Source organism: Elaeis guineensis, chromosome 7 (assembly GCF_000442705.2).
Source record: "Elaeis guineensis isolate ETL-2024a chromosome 7, EG11, whole genome shotgun sequence".
Lineage (NCBI taxonomy): Eukaryota > Viridiplantae > Streptophyta > Magnoliopsida > Arecales > Arecaceae > Elaeis > Elaeis guineensis.
Genome location: NC_025999.2, coordinates 23270408 through 23286828, shown reverse-complemented (window position 1 = coordinate 23286828; position 16421 = coordinate 23270408). Strand labels below are relative to the sequence as shown.

At 40.9% G+C, this 16421-nt stretch overlaps 1 protein-coding gene and 1 long non-coding RNA gene across 3 annotated transcripts in view; both read right to left on the bottom strand.

Annotated features, from left to right (window-relative positions):
- LOC105061452 (IAA-amino acid hydrolase ILR1-like 3) overlaps window positions 1-8732 on the bottom strand; it is a 37648-nt gene extending 28916 nt beyond the window's left edge. The window contains exon 1 of one of the 2 annotated variants that reach the window (XM_029260802.2): window positions 8263-8732. In XM_029260802.2, the coding sequence (XP_029116635.1) occupies window positions 8263-8688 (426 nt within the window). In that variant the 5' untranslated portion in view covers window positions 8689-8732. The remainder of the gene's footprint in view (window positions 1-8262) is intronic. The other variant, XM_010945498.3, reaches the window with a different exon arrangement.
- Window positions 8733-10251: 1519 nt separating this feature from the next.
- Window positions 10252-16080, bottom strand: LOC140859124 (uncharacterized). The gene is made up of 4 exons (XR_012142609.1): window positions 15417-16080; window positions 11337-14254; window positions 10983-11253; window positions 10252-10855 (listed from the first exon to the last, which is right to left on the bottom strand). It is a non-coding gene; the product is annotated as an uncharacterized lncRNA (long non-coding RNA).
- Window positions 16081-16421: the final 341 nt, after the last annotated feature.

Sequence of the window (16421 nt, the reverse complement as noted above, 5' to 3'; positions counted from 1 at the left end):
ACTTAGCCATTTTTTCTGTTTTGCAGATGATCCACGACGTTACCATTTTGTCTGAAGGGTTGACTGGGTTCACCCAACTCAACGCCAAGTTGGAGGACCAGGCCCAGACCGCTCTTGCACGGGCCAAGGTCGCTGAGGAGCTCCTTCGCACTGCCGACGAGCGGGAGAGAGAGCCGAGAGAAGAAGGCTGAGAAGGCCGTCGAGGAGGTCGAAAACGCCAACAAGGAGGCCGAAAAGACTGCAACCGAGCTGAAGGAGGAACTGACGGTGGCAGAAACTCGGACCCAGGAGGCAGCTTCTCAGGCTCTAGCCGAGTTTCGGAATTCGAAGGAGTATGAGGAAGAACTCGCCGACGCCGGTGCGGACGCATATCAGCTAGGTTTCGAGGACTGCAAGAAGGAGATCCACCGACTACAGCCCAAGCTAGACCTAAGCAGGATACATGCCAACAGGGACCCAGGCGAGGAGTCTGAAAGCGATGAGGAAGGAGACGCCAAAGAGGACCGTCCCCAGCCTTCTTAGATTCCTTATGTACTGCTTTGCTTTTTGGTCTTCTGCCTTGTAACTTTTGGTCTTGCTCGCATTTTGTACCAAACTCTTTTAATGGAATGAAATGATCTTTTTGCTCTTGAATTGTTCTACTTGATTTGTATGCGTGCTTTTCTCCTTTGTTCATTTACTTATCTTTCTGTAGAATTGACTAAGTAATGAAGTTGGCAGAAATAAAGTAGTCTATAGAAAGCAGCGAACCGAGTAGGCTGTAACCAAGCTTGTAGACTTAGAAAAATTTCTTAGTCATGTAGTCAGTTTTTACAGATGAACTTGGCGGATCTGAGGCGTAGTCAAAGATCATCCGTAGCAAATCGTCCCGTTGAGTGGGAACTTGGAGAAAATTTTTGTTTCAGGTTAATCGACCCTTGGTCAGTCGGTAGTAAGCCGACTTACCATAACTTGTTTTTGTCGGATCTTATGACGAACTGCAGCTTACATGCCCGCGGCCCTTGGACCATTGTGAGTATGCTGGCAGTTGTCAGACCATATAGCTCCGAAATTCGGTTATCAGCCGAACACCGCATTTGTTTTGCCGGATGTTATGGCTCTGTGGCTTATGGACCCTATCAGGCCCGTAGGCTCTCGGATAGGTACGCCAATGATCGCCAGACCTCACGACTCCATTAATCGAGTACTAGCCGAATAACGCATTGATTTCGCCTAAGTCATGTGTACAACCTGACACTGCGACACTTGAAACTTAGCAGGCATGCTTACGATCAATGGACCCATCCGTGTACAACTCGGCGCCACGACCCTTGAGCCTTAGCTGGCATAGTTGACAGACCCATCCCGGCTTCATCAATTGGATATCAGCCAACTAACACTTCATCGGGTACTAGCCGACAAGGGAGTGGTTGTCATGTAGATCTCCGAATACTCGAACTGGCAGCCCAAAAATTTATAGAAAAGAAAACCTTTTCATTAATGAAGGTATTCTTATTGATAATACATCTATAGATTCTCGACATTTCAGATTTGAAGAATTTTTGTACCATCCAAGTTCTCGATTTTGTAGGCCCCTGACCGCATCATTGCTGAGATTTTGTAGGGACCTTTCCAATTCGAAGATAGCTTTTCTTGCTCGATCGATTTGGAGACTTCAGCTCTTCTGAGGACTAAGTCTCTTACTCGAACAATTTTGGATTTGACTCGAAAGTTGTAGTATCGAGCTATCCTTTGCTGGTAGGAGGCCATCCATAGTTGAGCTTGACTCCGAATTTCTTCGACCAAGTCCAGGTCAGCTCATCTCTTGTCCGAATTGGTTGATTCGTCGTAGTGTTCCACCCAAGTTGAAGGTAGATCAATTTCGACTGGAATTATGGCTTCTATCCCAAATGCCAACTTGAATGGAGTTTCTTCGATCGGAATCCGAGTTGTTCAGTAGGACTATAGGACACTATAGAGTTCATCGGCCCAAATTCTTTTGCCTTGACCGATTCTCATCCTCAGGCCTTGTAGAATTATCCTGTTGGTCATCTCAGCTTCTCCATTAGATTATGAATGCCCAACTGAAGTGAGCTTATGGATGATATGATACTTTGCACAGAACTCTTCAAACTTGGCATTGTTGAATTATCGATCATTGTCAGTGATGTTTACTCGAGATAGACCGAATCAGCAGATGATAGATTTTCATAAAAAGTCGGTGGTCTTTCACTCCGTTATTTGCACCAGTGGTTCGGCTTCGACCCACTTGGTGAAGTAGTCGATGGCTATTATAAGAAACCTCCTTTATCCACTTGCAGGCGAGAACGGTCCGAGTATGTCGACTCCCCATTGATCAAATGACCAAGGGGCCAAAATGATTGTTAGATGACTGGATGGAAGTATTTGGATGTTAGTGAACCTTTGACACCGATGATATTTCTGTACCCAGTCGTAGGCGTCGTTTTGTATGGTCGGCCAGTAATATCCTTGTCGGAAAATCTTGTAAGACAGCAACTTACCCCCCAAGTGGTTGCCGCAAATACCCTCGTGTACCTTTCAAAGAGCATAGTCAGCCTCAGAAGGTTGGAGGCACTTGAGCAGGGGTACGGATGCTAATCTTCTGTAAAGTTGATCTTCGATGATCACATACCGAGTCACCAATCTCTTTAGTCGGCATGCCTCAGTCGGATCAACTGGCAAAGTTTCATCAGTCAAGTAGTTGACGAATGGGTCGATCCAACTCGATTCATATCCGACTTGAACTTGGCGAACCTCCTCCTTCGAGTCGATGCTCGGACTCTCAAGATGCTCAATGAAGATTTTTCCAAGCTTGCTGCAGGCGAAGGTAGGTAGACGAGATAAGGAGTCAACTCCGACATTCTTCGAGCGGGAGATATGAAAAATCTCAAAATAGTCAAAATGCGACTGTAGAGACTTAAGCTTTTATAGATACCTAAAAAGAACAGAATCTCAGGCCGCATATTCTCCTTGAAACTGTCCGACGATGAGCTGCGAGTCGATGAACACCCGTAAGCATTTTACATCAAGGTTTCAGCAATCTTTAGTCCGACTATTAGAGCTTCATACTCCGCTTGGTTGCTCGAAGCTTTAAGATCAAATCGAAGTGCATATTCGGTCACCATCTCATTGACGTTGGTCAAAATCAGAACGACGCCACATCCTTGGACGTTTGAAGCTCCATTCACATGTAGAATCCATGCAGGTTCTTAAGTGTCTTCTAGGGAGTGATCTTCGACTTGGCCATTGTTAGTTAAAGTGCACTCGACAATAAAATCGATAAGAATCTGAGCTTTCATCGAAGATCATGGAACAAAAGAAAGGTCAAACTCAGTGAGTTCAACTGTCCACTTGACCATTCTTCTCGAGATGTCTGATCGTTGAAGTAGAGTCCTCAGGGGAAGATTGGTCAAGATTTCCACCGAATGAGCTTGAAAGTAAGGTCACAGTCGCCGAATAGTCGTTATAATTGTGAAGACGACCTTTTCGATCTGAGAATACCTTGTTTCGGTGTCGCACAGCACCCGACTTGTGTAGTAAATGGGCCTCTGCATTTTGCCTTCTTTCCGGACCAGCATCGAGCTAACAGCTTTAGAGGTTATTGCCACGTACATGAGTAATTCATCATCGATGCTAGGCTTAGTCAGGAGTGGAGGAGAGCTGAGATACTACTTCAAATTGTCAAAGGTTTTCTGGCACTCTTCCATCCAAGTGAAGTCCTTGATCTGCCTGAGGATTTTGAAGGGAAGGCATCGTTCTGCAAATCTAGAGATGAACCGACTTAAGGATGCGACACGCCCCGCCAATCTCCAAATATCCCGTCGAGAAGTTGGAGGCTTCATGTTAAGGACAGCCTTGATCTTCTCGGGTTGGCCTCAATGCCTCGCTTCATCCCCATGAAGCCGAAAAACTTCCTCGATGTCATGCCGAAGGCACACTTAGTCGGATTTAGTTTCATCTGATGCTTTCTCAGTGCATTGAAAGCTTCAGCCAAGTAATCGATATAAAGGGCAGTTTCGGTGCTTTTCACGAGCATATCGTCGACATAAACCTCCATGTTATATTCGATCTAATCCTCGAACACTTTGTTAACCAACCTCTGATATGTAGCTTCGATATTTTTAAAATCGAAAGGCATGACTTTGTAGCAGTACAGACCCTTATCGATAATAAACGCCGTCTTCTCTTTATCCTCGGGTGCCATCCGGATTTGATTGAAGTCGGAGAAGGTGTCCATGAAGCTAAATAGCTGATGGCCTGATGTTGTGTCGACTAGTTGATCGATCTGTGGGAGTGGAAAACTATCCTTGGAATAGACTTTGTTCGAGTCGGTGTAGTCAATGCAGATCCATCATTTGCCATTTATTTTTTTGACCATCACGACATTCGTGAGCCAATCTGGATAGATTGCTTCACGAATGAAGTTGACTGCCAGTAGTTTGTCAACCTCTTCATTAATGGCCTTCTGTCGCTCGGAAGCAAAGCTTCTCTTCTTTTGTCTCACCGACTTGTGGTCGGGATCGACATTCAGTCAGTGGACAATGACTTCTAGAGGAATGCCTGGTATGTCCAAGGCAGATCAGACGAAGACGTCGGCATTCTTCCATAAAAAGTCGATGAGCTTCTCCTGTAGATTGTCGCTCAGTGAAGATCCGACTAGAATGATTTTAGTCGGATCCTCGCTGTTGAGGGGCACTGAGATGAACCGCTGTGCGGGTTCTCCATGGTTTTCTGCTTCTTCGTGATCCAGTCCATCGTCGATAAGGAGAGCTTCAGTCGGCCTCTTTCCATTGAGAATGGTTAAGTAACATTGTCGGGCCAACTGTTAATCTCCTCGCATCTCGCCGGCTCCATTCCTTATCAAAAAGCACACAAGCAGGTGGTATGTTAAGACGATCGCTCGAAGTGCATTTAGTCTGGACCGCCCCAAGAGGCTACAAGGAAGCTGAGGCGCAAGTCGACTGTCAAGATGGTTATCTGACTGTGACAAGGAGTTCTATCTCGCCTTCCACCTTGACTAAGTCACCTATGAACCCGATTAGAGGAATGTTGACTGGTTTGAGAAGATTAGAAGAAAGTCGCATTCGGAAGAAACAGTCATAGAAAATCACGTCAGCGAAACTTCCATCATCAACAAGACATCATTTTACATCGTAGTTGGCTATTATCGTTGATACAACTACAGCATCGTTATGGAGAGTCTGGACTCCTCGCAGATCTTCCTCGATAAAAACAATGATGTTGTTTGTCCATTGGCGCTTGGAGGTGCCTCCGAAGTCATCTGCCCCTCGGAGTCACGGACTCGCCGAGATCATGTTGATCATGCCTGCTATAGGCTAGGTGTGAGTTTCCTCCTCGAGCCACGACCGTGGTGGCAGGTCGGAAGGCAGCTACACAAGTCGCACCCACACGTACTTTCCAAGATACCCCTACCTTATCAAGTCGATCTCATTTTTCAACTAATGGCACTCCTCGATATCGTGACCGTGGTCATGATGGAACCGACAGTAGCACTTCCGATCACAAGATGCAGACTTTCTCTTCATTAGTGGGGTTTGTCGAAAGTAGCTCTCCTCTCTATCTCCATAAGAATCTATGCACGAGTAGTCAGAGGAATATAGGAGTCATACCTACCGCTGGAGTCTTGGACTTCTGATTTAGTCTGGGAGGACCCTCCTCGACGTGGGTCCGATTAGGCTCCGCAGAGATTTCATCCTTCCTCATCTTCTTCTGGTCCTTGCCCTCGAACTGGCATCGATCGATTGCACCTTCCTTGATGCGGATGTACTTTTGCACACGTTCGAAGAGCTCGACGTAGAATCAAAGAAGCATCTTATCCAGAGAGTAGGTGAACTTGGATCTCCACAGTCCTCGCTTTATGGCTGCGATAGCCGTTGCTTCGTCGAGATCCTTGACCTCTAGGGTAGCAGTGTTGAAACGCACCACGAAGTCTCATAAGAATTCTCCATCTTGCTGTCTGACGGAGAAGAGACTGTCGGTGGTCCGTGAACTTCGATTGGTGCCGAAGTGCGCCACGAACAGCTGCTTGAACTACTCGAAAGAGTTAATGTTTTTCGATGGAAGTCCAGAGTACCATGCTCATGCAGTTTTTCGGAGAGTAATCGGAAAGACGATACAAAGGACGTCAGATGTCTCTTGCATACGTATGAGAGCTTAATAGCTCTCAAGATGATCAAGTAGATCGATGGAGCCATCATATGACTCCAACTGCGGTATCTTGAACTGATTGAGAATCGGTTCATCCATGACCGACGAGAAAAAGACGGACTCATACTGATGCCGAATTTATTGATGAGGTCCCGATGGTTTGCTTGGAGCTGTTCCATGCGATGATCTAGCTTCTTCAGCTTTCGATCGTACTCGTCCAACCATTACTGCGACACATCAAGATACCTTGAGTAGCTCGGGATAGAACCTTCCCTAGGAGAGGATTTTGATGGGGACCGCGGCCTCTTCCCCTTGTGCGGAGCTTGTCGGGGGGAAGGCGGCCGACGATCGCCAGAGTCGGCATGCGAAGTGCGTCGAGAGTCTGGACGCGGTGACCGTCGGATGGGTCGAGAGCTCACCCGACGGGAGAGTTGTGTCAAGTGATGGGTCAAAGACCGTGGCCGACGACTATTCCCGAAAGGCACGTCATGCGATGCGACCTCCTTCAGCCGCTACTGCTACTGCTGCCGCTACTGGAGATCGTGGATGGCCTCCATCAGATTTTTCACCTACTGCACGAGGGCAGCGAACTGCTAGTGGTCTGCCGTCACCGACGGTCTTGAAGCACTCAGCTCTCCATAAGTCGTCAGAGGTACCTCACGCCGCGATGAACGTCGAGCAGAGCCAACAGAAGCATTTTGCGCTCTCATCTTGACCATGGAGGTTCTTAAGAGAAAAAATTTTTCCCTGCTCGGTTGCCCCCTATCTAGCGCACCAAATTATTGTGGCCTTTCTCTGATTGATATAGTCGATCTGGAGCCGACTAGGTACTGTGCCTGGATACGTTGCGATTGGGACGTCAGAAGATGATGTGCCATCGTCGGAGAAGGTGCACACTGTCAAGGCCAAGAATGAGAGCAAGGGTTGCCGATGAATGGTGACGTTGGTCTCCGCGCGATGCTGGAGAAGATAATAGCCTGCAAAGAAAGTCCTGCCAAAAGTCGGGTAGATCCTCATCGCTCAACCGACTATCGTGCTTTTTTATCTCCCAGCCGACCAAAGGAGCTATACCGACTAGGCTCAACATGCCGTCTACGGCCGCTTACAGCAAATGACGCTCGGCCCATGATCAACTATGTACTCAGATCGTAGCCGACTATGCCAGTCGATAACGAGGTACCACCCCTCAACGGCCTCACTCTCCTAACTCCCACGACACAGGCCTCAGTCGAGTAAGTGAGCGCCAAATGTAGCCGTCATGCCCTTTAGTCAGGCCACATTAGGTCACATCATTCAGATGCCTTATCCTAACCGACTGGCTGCGTACCGTGATGGGATGTTACGAGTCCATTAAATATGCCTATGGGGTCATTTATTACACCCCACATGCAGTAGCATCTGCCGTCACTACCACGTGCACCGAATAAAAGACACGCCCGCCATCAAAGCATTTAATAAGGCCCATGCGGCTGCCAGGACATGATTAACACGATCACCTATACACTTGGCTCCTCTATAAATAAAGGTAAGCGAGGATACTTCCAGGTATGCGAGACTAACACAGAGCCAAAATTCTGTTGCTCTTTCCTCTCTATCAAGCCACCTCACTGATTTAAGTGTCGGAGGGTTTTCGCTGAAGCCACCCCGACGGGACTTCCTTTACAGGTCATCTTCCTTGGCGCCGAGCGGAGACCAACATCACCATTTACCAGCAACCCTTGCTCTCGTTCTCTGCCTTGACAGTGTGCACCTTCTCCGATGATGGCATATCATCTTTCGGCACGTATCCAGGCGCAGCACCTAGTCCGCCCGACTATACCAATCGGAGAAAGGCCGCAACACCATCCACATGAGATCAAAAATTTCAACCAAATCACAAAATAATACCTCAGATCAAAAGCTCCGAAATCAAATAGATCGATTGAAATACTTCATATTCTCTTCATCCATAGTAATTTCAGTCTACTACTTCATTCTGCATCAAAATCTCAACTTTTCTTCATTTGTTCAACCACTCGAGCTCAAAAATCCACCAAATAACGAATTCCCACATGAATACAAACGAATTTCGAAATCAGAGGGATATAGAGATACTTGCAACGGGAGAGCATCCATGTCTGCTCTGAGAGCGAAGAGAGGGCTGGCGCCGGATCCGACCGAAGCTACGATTCCGGTCTTGGCGACTGGCCAAGAGTATTCAATCCCGAGGGCATCGAGCTCCGACCGGATAAGCTCGCTGGTCTTGTACTCCTCGAAGCCAAGCTCCGGGTGCTGGTGGATCCTCCGCCGGATGCTCGTCATCCAGTCGAAGAACTCGGGCTCTCGAGCCGATTCCAAGAGCTCGCGAGGGGAGATCCCAATCTCCGTTGAGGGGTTCTGCGACGCGCATGAGGAGAGGTGGGTGGAGGTCAGAAGTGAGAAGAAGAGCCAGAGGTGAAGCGTAGGTGGGAGACGGCAAGAAGAGGCCATCGGCACCAAAATAGTTGTGTTGGGGCGTTGCGGTGGGATTGGAATCTTCATTTGTTCATAGCATTAAAGAGTACGGGCAACACCCATCCGGATTTGTCTTCGTATCCAAGCCCGTTGAAAAAAACTTCAAGCATCTAATTAATATGAAAAAAACTTCAAGCATCTAATTAATATCCATACCGATACTAATATCTGTAAATAAAAAAATAATCCGATTATATTAGACATCCATTTTTTATTTTAGATAAAGTGACGATACCCTTCAACCTTTCATGATTTATATTTACATTTTAAATATTTTAATTTTTAATTAAATTTTAAAATTTATGAATTAATTACAATATGATTCAAATGTCCGATTAAGTTTTAACATTGTTAACTGCAAATGTAGAATGACTAATATATCCTCAAATTTTTAGTCCCGTCAAAATATAACTGTTTTAATCTAGCTGACAAAATATAACTTAGCTTCCATGACAATCATATATTCATGGATCCTCATGGAAATGGTTGGCTAGACTTTTTTGTAACCTAAATTTAAGTTTTTATGTCTAATTAACAAAAATAAAAGTTTTAAAATATAAGTATAAATTATAAAAAGTTGAAGGGGTATCATTATAATTTTTTAAATTTAATATAATACTTAAAATAAAGAAAAGTAAATGATCATATTAATATGCTATAACTTGATTTGTCATTATCTCAGTAAAATCTTAGATTCTAGTTTAATTATTTGAATTATATTTATATTTATATTTATGATTTTGATAAAAATAAATATAGATATGAAGTTTTGCATCTGGCTAATATCTTTATCCAATTTATGTTTGTCAAAACAAAAACTAATATAGATATGGATTTACTAGTTTCCGATCTAAGAATTAAAACTTAAAAATCCCTCCTTCTTGGTAGAAAAGTTGTCAAATAGCTTTTTGGTGATGTGATACAATATGTGGGCAGTATCCTTGTTGGGTAGAATAATGCAAAATATGTATAATATATACTTCAAGAAAATAGGTCTTCAATGGCATAAAAATATGCTACTAAAATTTTTTTAAAAAATCGCTAATATTTTTAGCGGCACTTTATCAAATATCAACTTAATGTCACCAATAGTCGTGTTGCTGATTCTTAGCGACAATAATTTTATCTATGCTGCTGAAAAGCTCCTTTTAACAGTATTTTTTTAATATTTATCAACATTCTAAATATGTCACATATTATATTAATGGCACAAAAAATGTCGTACAAAAAAAAAAAAAAGAAATATAATAAGTAGTGACATTTGCAAATGCTAGTAAAAATTAATTAGTGGCATCTAAAAATACTGGTGAAATATTACTAATTAGAGATATTTTATGAATGTCCTTAAATATCCTTTTTTGTAGTAGTTTTTAATATTTATCAATATTTCTAAAATACCGTAAATTCTTTTAGTTTCACTAAAAAAAATGCCGCACAAAGTAAAGATAAAAGGATATACATAAATAGCAATGATATTTTTGTAGTTTGATTTTTTGAATATTTTTCTATGGTATTTTTATATGCCAATGATAATTATTTTTAATGATTAAGCACTGTAGTTTCATTCAACCTATAAAGAATCTATTTGAAATATATACTTTGTTCATTAATATATCATATAGTGACACATTCTGAAAAAAGAATGATAAAATAAAAAATCTGGCTAAAACCCTCCACATAAAACCAATAATTATCTTAATAATATTTTTTGAAAACATCAATAGCATCCAACAAAATCAAATTGATAATGAGATCAGGTCATGTGCATCAATTACTTTCTAACCCATTAGATCTATTACAACATATGGTTTACACCTTCAATTGCTTCAAAAGATGATTGGATGAGGATGGCATCTCTTGGAGAACGGAGATCTTCAAGTTTTAGATCAATTTTATTTAAATCATCTTTAGAGCTAATAAGATCAGCACCAAAACCTGCATCTTCAATAGCCTAAATTTGGTGATCAGAATCAATAATGTTAGGATCAAAGTGGATCTTGGCTTCTTCAAGGGCTAAAGAACCAACAGCATTTTTAACTCCATAGATCAAGTATAAGAAGTGCTTGTTCAATAGATTCTAAACAGCTCGTGCATGCTATTCCTTTGATTCGAACATGATATATAAAAATCTCTTGTTCTGTAAATCATCAACCTCATAATTTAAGTCTTCTATGGCTTCTTTAATTGATTTTGCCTGAAAACAGTATCCAAAATTTATACAAAGAATATATCAAATTATTATTGATAGGCCAGAAACCAAGAAAAATGTAAATAAACATATTTTATCAAATTATAAAAAGGATAGGATTAAAATATACTACCTAACAGAAGTAAGCACGTGCAGCACATCAATTACTTTCTGACCCATTAAATCTATTGCAACATGATTTACACCTTCAATTGCCTCAAAGTATGATTAGATGAGGATGGTATCTCTTGGAGAATGGAGACCTTTAAGTTTCAGATCAACTTTATTTAGGTCATCTCCAGAGCTAATAAGATTAGCACCAAAACCTATATCTTCAATAGCCTCAATTTGGTGATCAGAATCAATGATGTTGGGATCAAAGTGGATCTTGGCTTCTTCAAGAGCTAGAGAACCAACAGTATTTTTAGCTCTATGCATCAACCATAAAAAGTGCTCGTTCAATAGATTCTAAGCAGTTCGTACATACCATTCCTTTACATAAATCTCTTGTTCTGGAAATCATCAACCTCAACTTCATTCTTCTATGGCTTCTTGAATTCATTTTGCTTGAAGACAGAGTCCATATTTGATGCAAAGAATATATCAAATAATTATTGATAGGCTAGAAATTAAGAACAATATAAATGAACATGTTTTATCAAATTATAGAAAGGATAGGATTTAAAACATACTACCAAACAGAAGCAAGCATATGCCTCTCCTAGCTTGAAGTTTTAAGTTTAAGAAAATACTAATGATATTAAAAGAACCAATTTATCAGAAAAAACTAAATGGACAGACCACTGAACAGGGTACATAAGAAAATAATAGAAGCTCTCATTGACTTCATGCTCTTCATAATTACTACAGACTTCATTATGTAATAAAATAAAATTCAATTTCCCTACATGCTCACTATTAACATTTATGAGCATGTCAACAAATAGTAAGGCAAAGCTAGGTCCGATAGTCAGAATGTAACTAGATCCAACATGAATTGAATTTTGGTTAGGCCATTCAGGGGTATGTCCATGAGGAAAAACCAAGACCTTATACTGCAATGGGTTTAGGATTTGAAAAGCTGGAACCAACCCACATCAAACCTGATTTGAATCATCAAGGCAGATCATAGCCCAAATTATACAGAGCCTTGCATGTAAGTATATTTCCATGTAACCTAACTCAATCTCAAGAGTTCAAATTCAACATTATGGAGCAATATAAGATTACTATATTCCTAATTATAGTTAAAAATTATCACGTACAGTATGAAGACCCATAAATAATTGTTGTTAGCTGACCGATGTACCAAAAAAATAGTTATTAGCTGATTCACATTGATTAATTCTGGTTTGTATCTAATTACAGCTTCTCCTTGAATTGGTGACGCTAAGATGCTCACAATTCCTTTCATATTCCCGATAGCAGATTCTATGGCCCCAGAACAAGAAGCGCGTTTAATTCCTCTAATCCCAAACATGACTTTCCTGGTATTCTCTCATTTCTTTGAGATGCTGGTGTAAGATCAATGACAAGACCTTCTGAAGGTTACAGAAAGTGCTCTCAGATTGTCCTTCCACTCATTTCCTTCTAATATATAAGTAAAATAAATAGTTGAACAAAAACCGAGCAATGAAAATTCTTGAAATCAAAAGCTTAAGATCCAAGCTGGCCTAGCTGAAACAAGTTTTACAATAACTATGCAAAAATCTATTGTGATGAAGTGTTTAATTTTCTATTTTTGGAAACTTATAGTCATAATACAAAAAAATATAAAAAAAATATTGACTTCAAGAAAATAGCAAAGTTATCAATACCAAAACCAACCTGAGGATAATTCCAAATTGGCTCTTGAAAAAAAATTGGGGTGCTTGGTTGAGGGGAGTGGGGTCTGGAATTGGAATTGGAATGAGAATGGATGACTCTCATTCCAATTGTTTAGTTGGGAGGAGTCCCATTTTGATTTTGATTCCAGGATGGAAAAGGAATAGCCCAATCTACATAAAACTCAATCCCTACTCTCCTCTATAGATTTAAATTTTTATTTCGATTCCGATTTCAATTTCGGTCACGAAACAAACATTTCAAGAATTTTGGCCATTTCGATTTCGATTCCAAGCCATTCCGATTTTCATTCTGATTTTGATTTCGATCGTGAACCAAGCAACCCCTTACTCTTAAGAACTAGCTAGAAAACTTAATCTGGAGATCAATCTTAAAATCAATACTAGGACCATAGCAATCATTCAACTATGTGATCATCTCCAAACAGTAGGATATCATCTAACTAGGAGAATAACACCACTACAAAACTATCCAAAAAATATGCACCAATTCATCTAAACTGAAAAAACTTTATTACTGGCTGATTAGTAATCCCTAATACCAAACATTTTCTCGAACAGAAGGGAGGCATAACATGCCACCTGACTTCTATTAGATTAGGAATATTTGCAAGTGTTATTTTAAAAAAGGAATATTTGATCTTGTCCCTGAACGAGTTATAGAGATCATGGATTGTATTATCTGGGACAGCCTTTGAACCTCTCATTATTGATTTTCATCCAGATGCAAGATAGAGTAGGGAGAGCTAGGGCATGCCTACCTTACGGCATGGCCTTGACTTCAATTTTTTGAGATGTTGGTATTGATTTTGAGAGAGAGCTGTCTGTGGATCTACACCATATGGATACCTATGATGAGTGGACCCTTATTCGCATGGGGTGCCTAGGGTTGGACAGAGTTGGCTTAGGCATGTATCTGGACAGAAGCAGCTATGACCCATAGATGAGGGAGGATTGAGCCACCAAGCAGGGATTGATTCTCCTCCAGTGCTACCCATCAATCCTTTCATGACTCCTCCCAGTCGCTTAGCGAGACCTCGGCCCTCCCACATGCAGTTGGATGATGATCAGATGGCGAGGCTAGGATAGATTATGTTGGATGGATTTCGACCTTAATCGGATCATATAGAGGCTCAATTTGGGAGTTTCATCAGAAGTGAACAGCTTGGCTCAGTGGTTGGATGTCCTAAAGAGTAGAGATAGATCTGGAGTACCCCAGGACTTCACCTCTCCTCTTCTTGCTTCGATGAGGCAACTTATGGATTTTCTGAAGACTCATACCCCTCTAGCAGCAGCATCACCATCTGTGCCAGCGACTTCAGTAGCAACAGAGGCAGCACCTGCAAATTTCACTTTTGTTCCTGTCTCTGTTAGTTTTGGCACCTCGAATTCAACCCACTGTAGTGAAGCCCAGATGCGGAGAAGCCCATGAATGTAGGTCCAAGACACACAAGCTCGGAAGATGCGAAGTCCCACAGCACACAGCCCAAAAGCGTGGCCCACAAGCCTGGCCTATGGGCGCCCAAGCCCCTGTAATGTGCTCATGGCCTAGGCCTGTGGCCTGCAGTGCACGTGGCCCATTGGAATTCGTATGGTGCTCATACATGTAGATTTCAAAACTCTTTCGAAAAGCAATGCAGTAGAATAATAAATTAAAACACCTTTTAATCTAAACATGCATGAATAAAATCAAAACACCTAAGGATCTAGTTCATGTGCTGAAAATAAAATATATAGATTTTTAATCTAAAATTAATTATGTGATCAAATCATATATCTGTTTCGCCTTTTCTATCCTTGAATTTGGATTTGGAAGATGAACAAATTCTCTTTTGACCACATAAATATCTGACCTCTATGGGTATCCACTCAGGATTAATCTGGATTGGTTCTCTTGAAGTAGATCCTTCTTCTCTAAGTTGGATCTTCCCACAAATCTAAACTAAATCTGGATTTTGATTAACTCTTTAATCTTTTCCTTGATCTTCTTTTCCTCTTCTTCTTCTTCTGGATCTCTTTCTCTTTATCTTGAAGCAATCAAGATCTGAAATCAGATTGAAGAGAGGGGGATGCCCAACAGCCATTGGGCATGAAGATGGTGGACGTCCAAGAGAACTTGGATGTTGGAACTAGAGGGAGGAAGAGCGAGGGCATGGAAACCTTTGGGAGGCTAGGAGGAATCTAAAAATTCGATACATAAGACCTAGGGAAGGGTCTCTTAAATAGGTGAGCACCTCGAGTCCTAACCAAAACAAAACTTGTGTTGGAAAATATGTCTTAAAGCTAATCATCTTGGTTGTAAATGATTGTACTCCATACATGTATATGAATTATAAATTGATAAATATTATTTGACAGATTCATCATAAAAAATACATCTTCCTAAATAGAACTCATATATTATGATGAAGTCCTTAGAGCTACTTCCAAAACAATAAAGAAGGATTTATCATGTAGTTCTTAAATCCTGCTTATGAATAAATGATATAATTATTACAAGGACAATAATTGTATCGAGTATAGGTCATTGTTGTTAGAATTTTATGATTTCATGTATACAAAAATTTTGAAATAAGTATACAGCAAAAATTTAAAAATTTAGATTAAATCTAATTTAATTTAAACATACATAAGATCAAATTTTAAAATCATAAAACAAGATCGACATATGTGAGATAGGATTCAGATTTAGAAATTAAATTGAGAAGATCCAATCTTCATACCTTGGCATGAGTTGATCTACATTGTGAATTGATGATCATAGATGTCTTCCAAAGATCTTTTGAAATCGTACAAGTGTTCAGCCTCTATAGGTATCCACACGAGACTTCGATTTGATCAAAAAAATTTTGATCTCACCGAAGTGCTAGCTCCCTTGCAGAGATCGTATCTTGACGGTTGAAAATTTTTTTTTCTCTCAAGATACTCTTAGAGAAGAAAAAATAAATAGGAGGATAAAGATCTCTACGCTAGAGATCATAAGAAAAATACTTTCTTCTCTTTTCTTTCTAAAATCCATGCCCCAAATCTCTACGCTAGAGATGTAAGAATTTTGTCCAACACTTGAACAAAGAGGAGAGAAAAAATCATGTCCAAACTAGAATAAAATATGAGAGAGAAGAGGCCCTAACAACCAACTTTTGGTTGTTGGTAAGAAAGAAAGGATAGAAGCTATCTTACCTCACACGATGCATCTACATGCCGTGCCCTCTCCTTAGCAATTTTTTCATGCACACCTCTTCTTTTTGGCATCAAAAATCTGATCACATCTGGTTCTAACTATCCCTCATGATCCTACATTTAAATAGAAGAAGAGAGTTTGGTTTTAGGTAGGAGATAAGAGTCCAAACATCCTAGGACTCTTCCATATGATGCCGCCCACCTTCCTATTATTTGTGCACCTCTCTCTTACACGTTATATGCAGAAAAGAGAAGAGCTTTCATCACACAAAATAAGTAGGGTGTGGGATATTTTGTGGCATCCAAAATCCAAGTGGGCGTGGGCTTCTTATGGCGCATAGAGAGGGAGAGTTTTAACACTTTAGGACTCTTCTTTAGGTGGCTGATTTAAATCCAATAAAACTCTAACCAATTTTAATCATATTAGAAATTGATTAAACCCAAATAGAATGAAATCTTAATCTGATTAGGAGTCCAAACTATTTAGATTAAAATCTAATCCAATTAGAAATTAGATGTCACCCAATTAGAGAAGAAGTCTTAGTCCT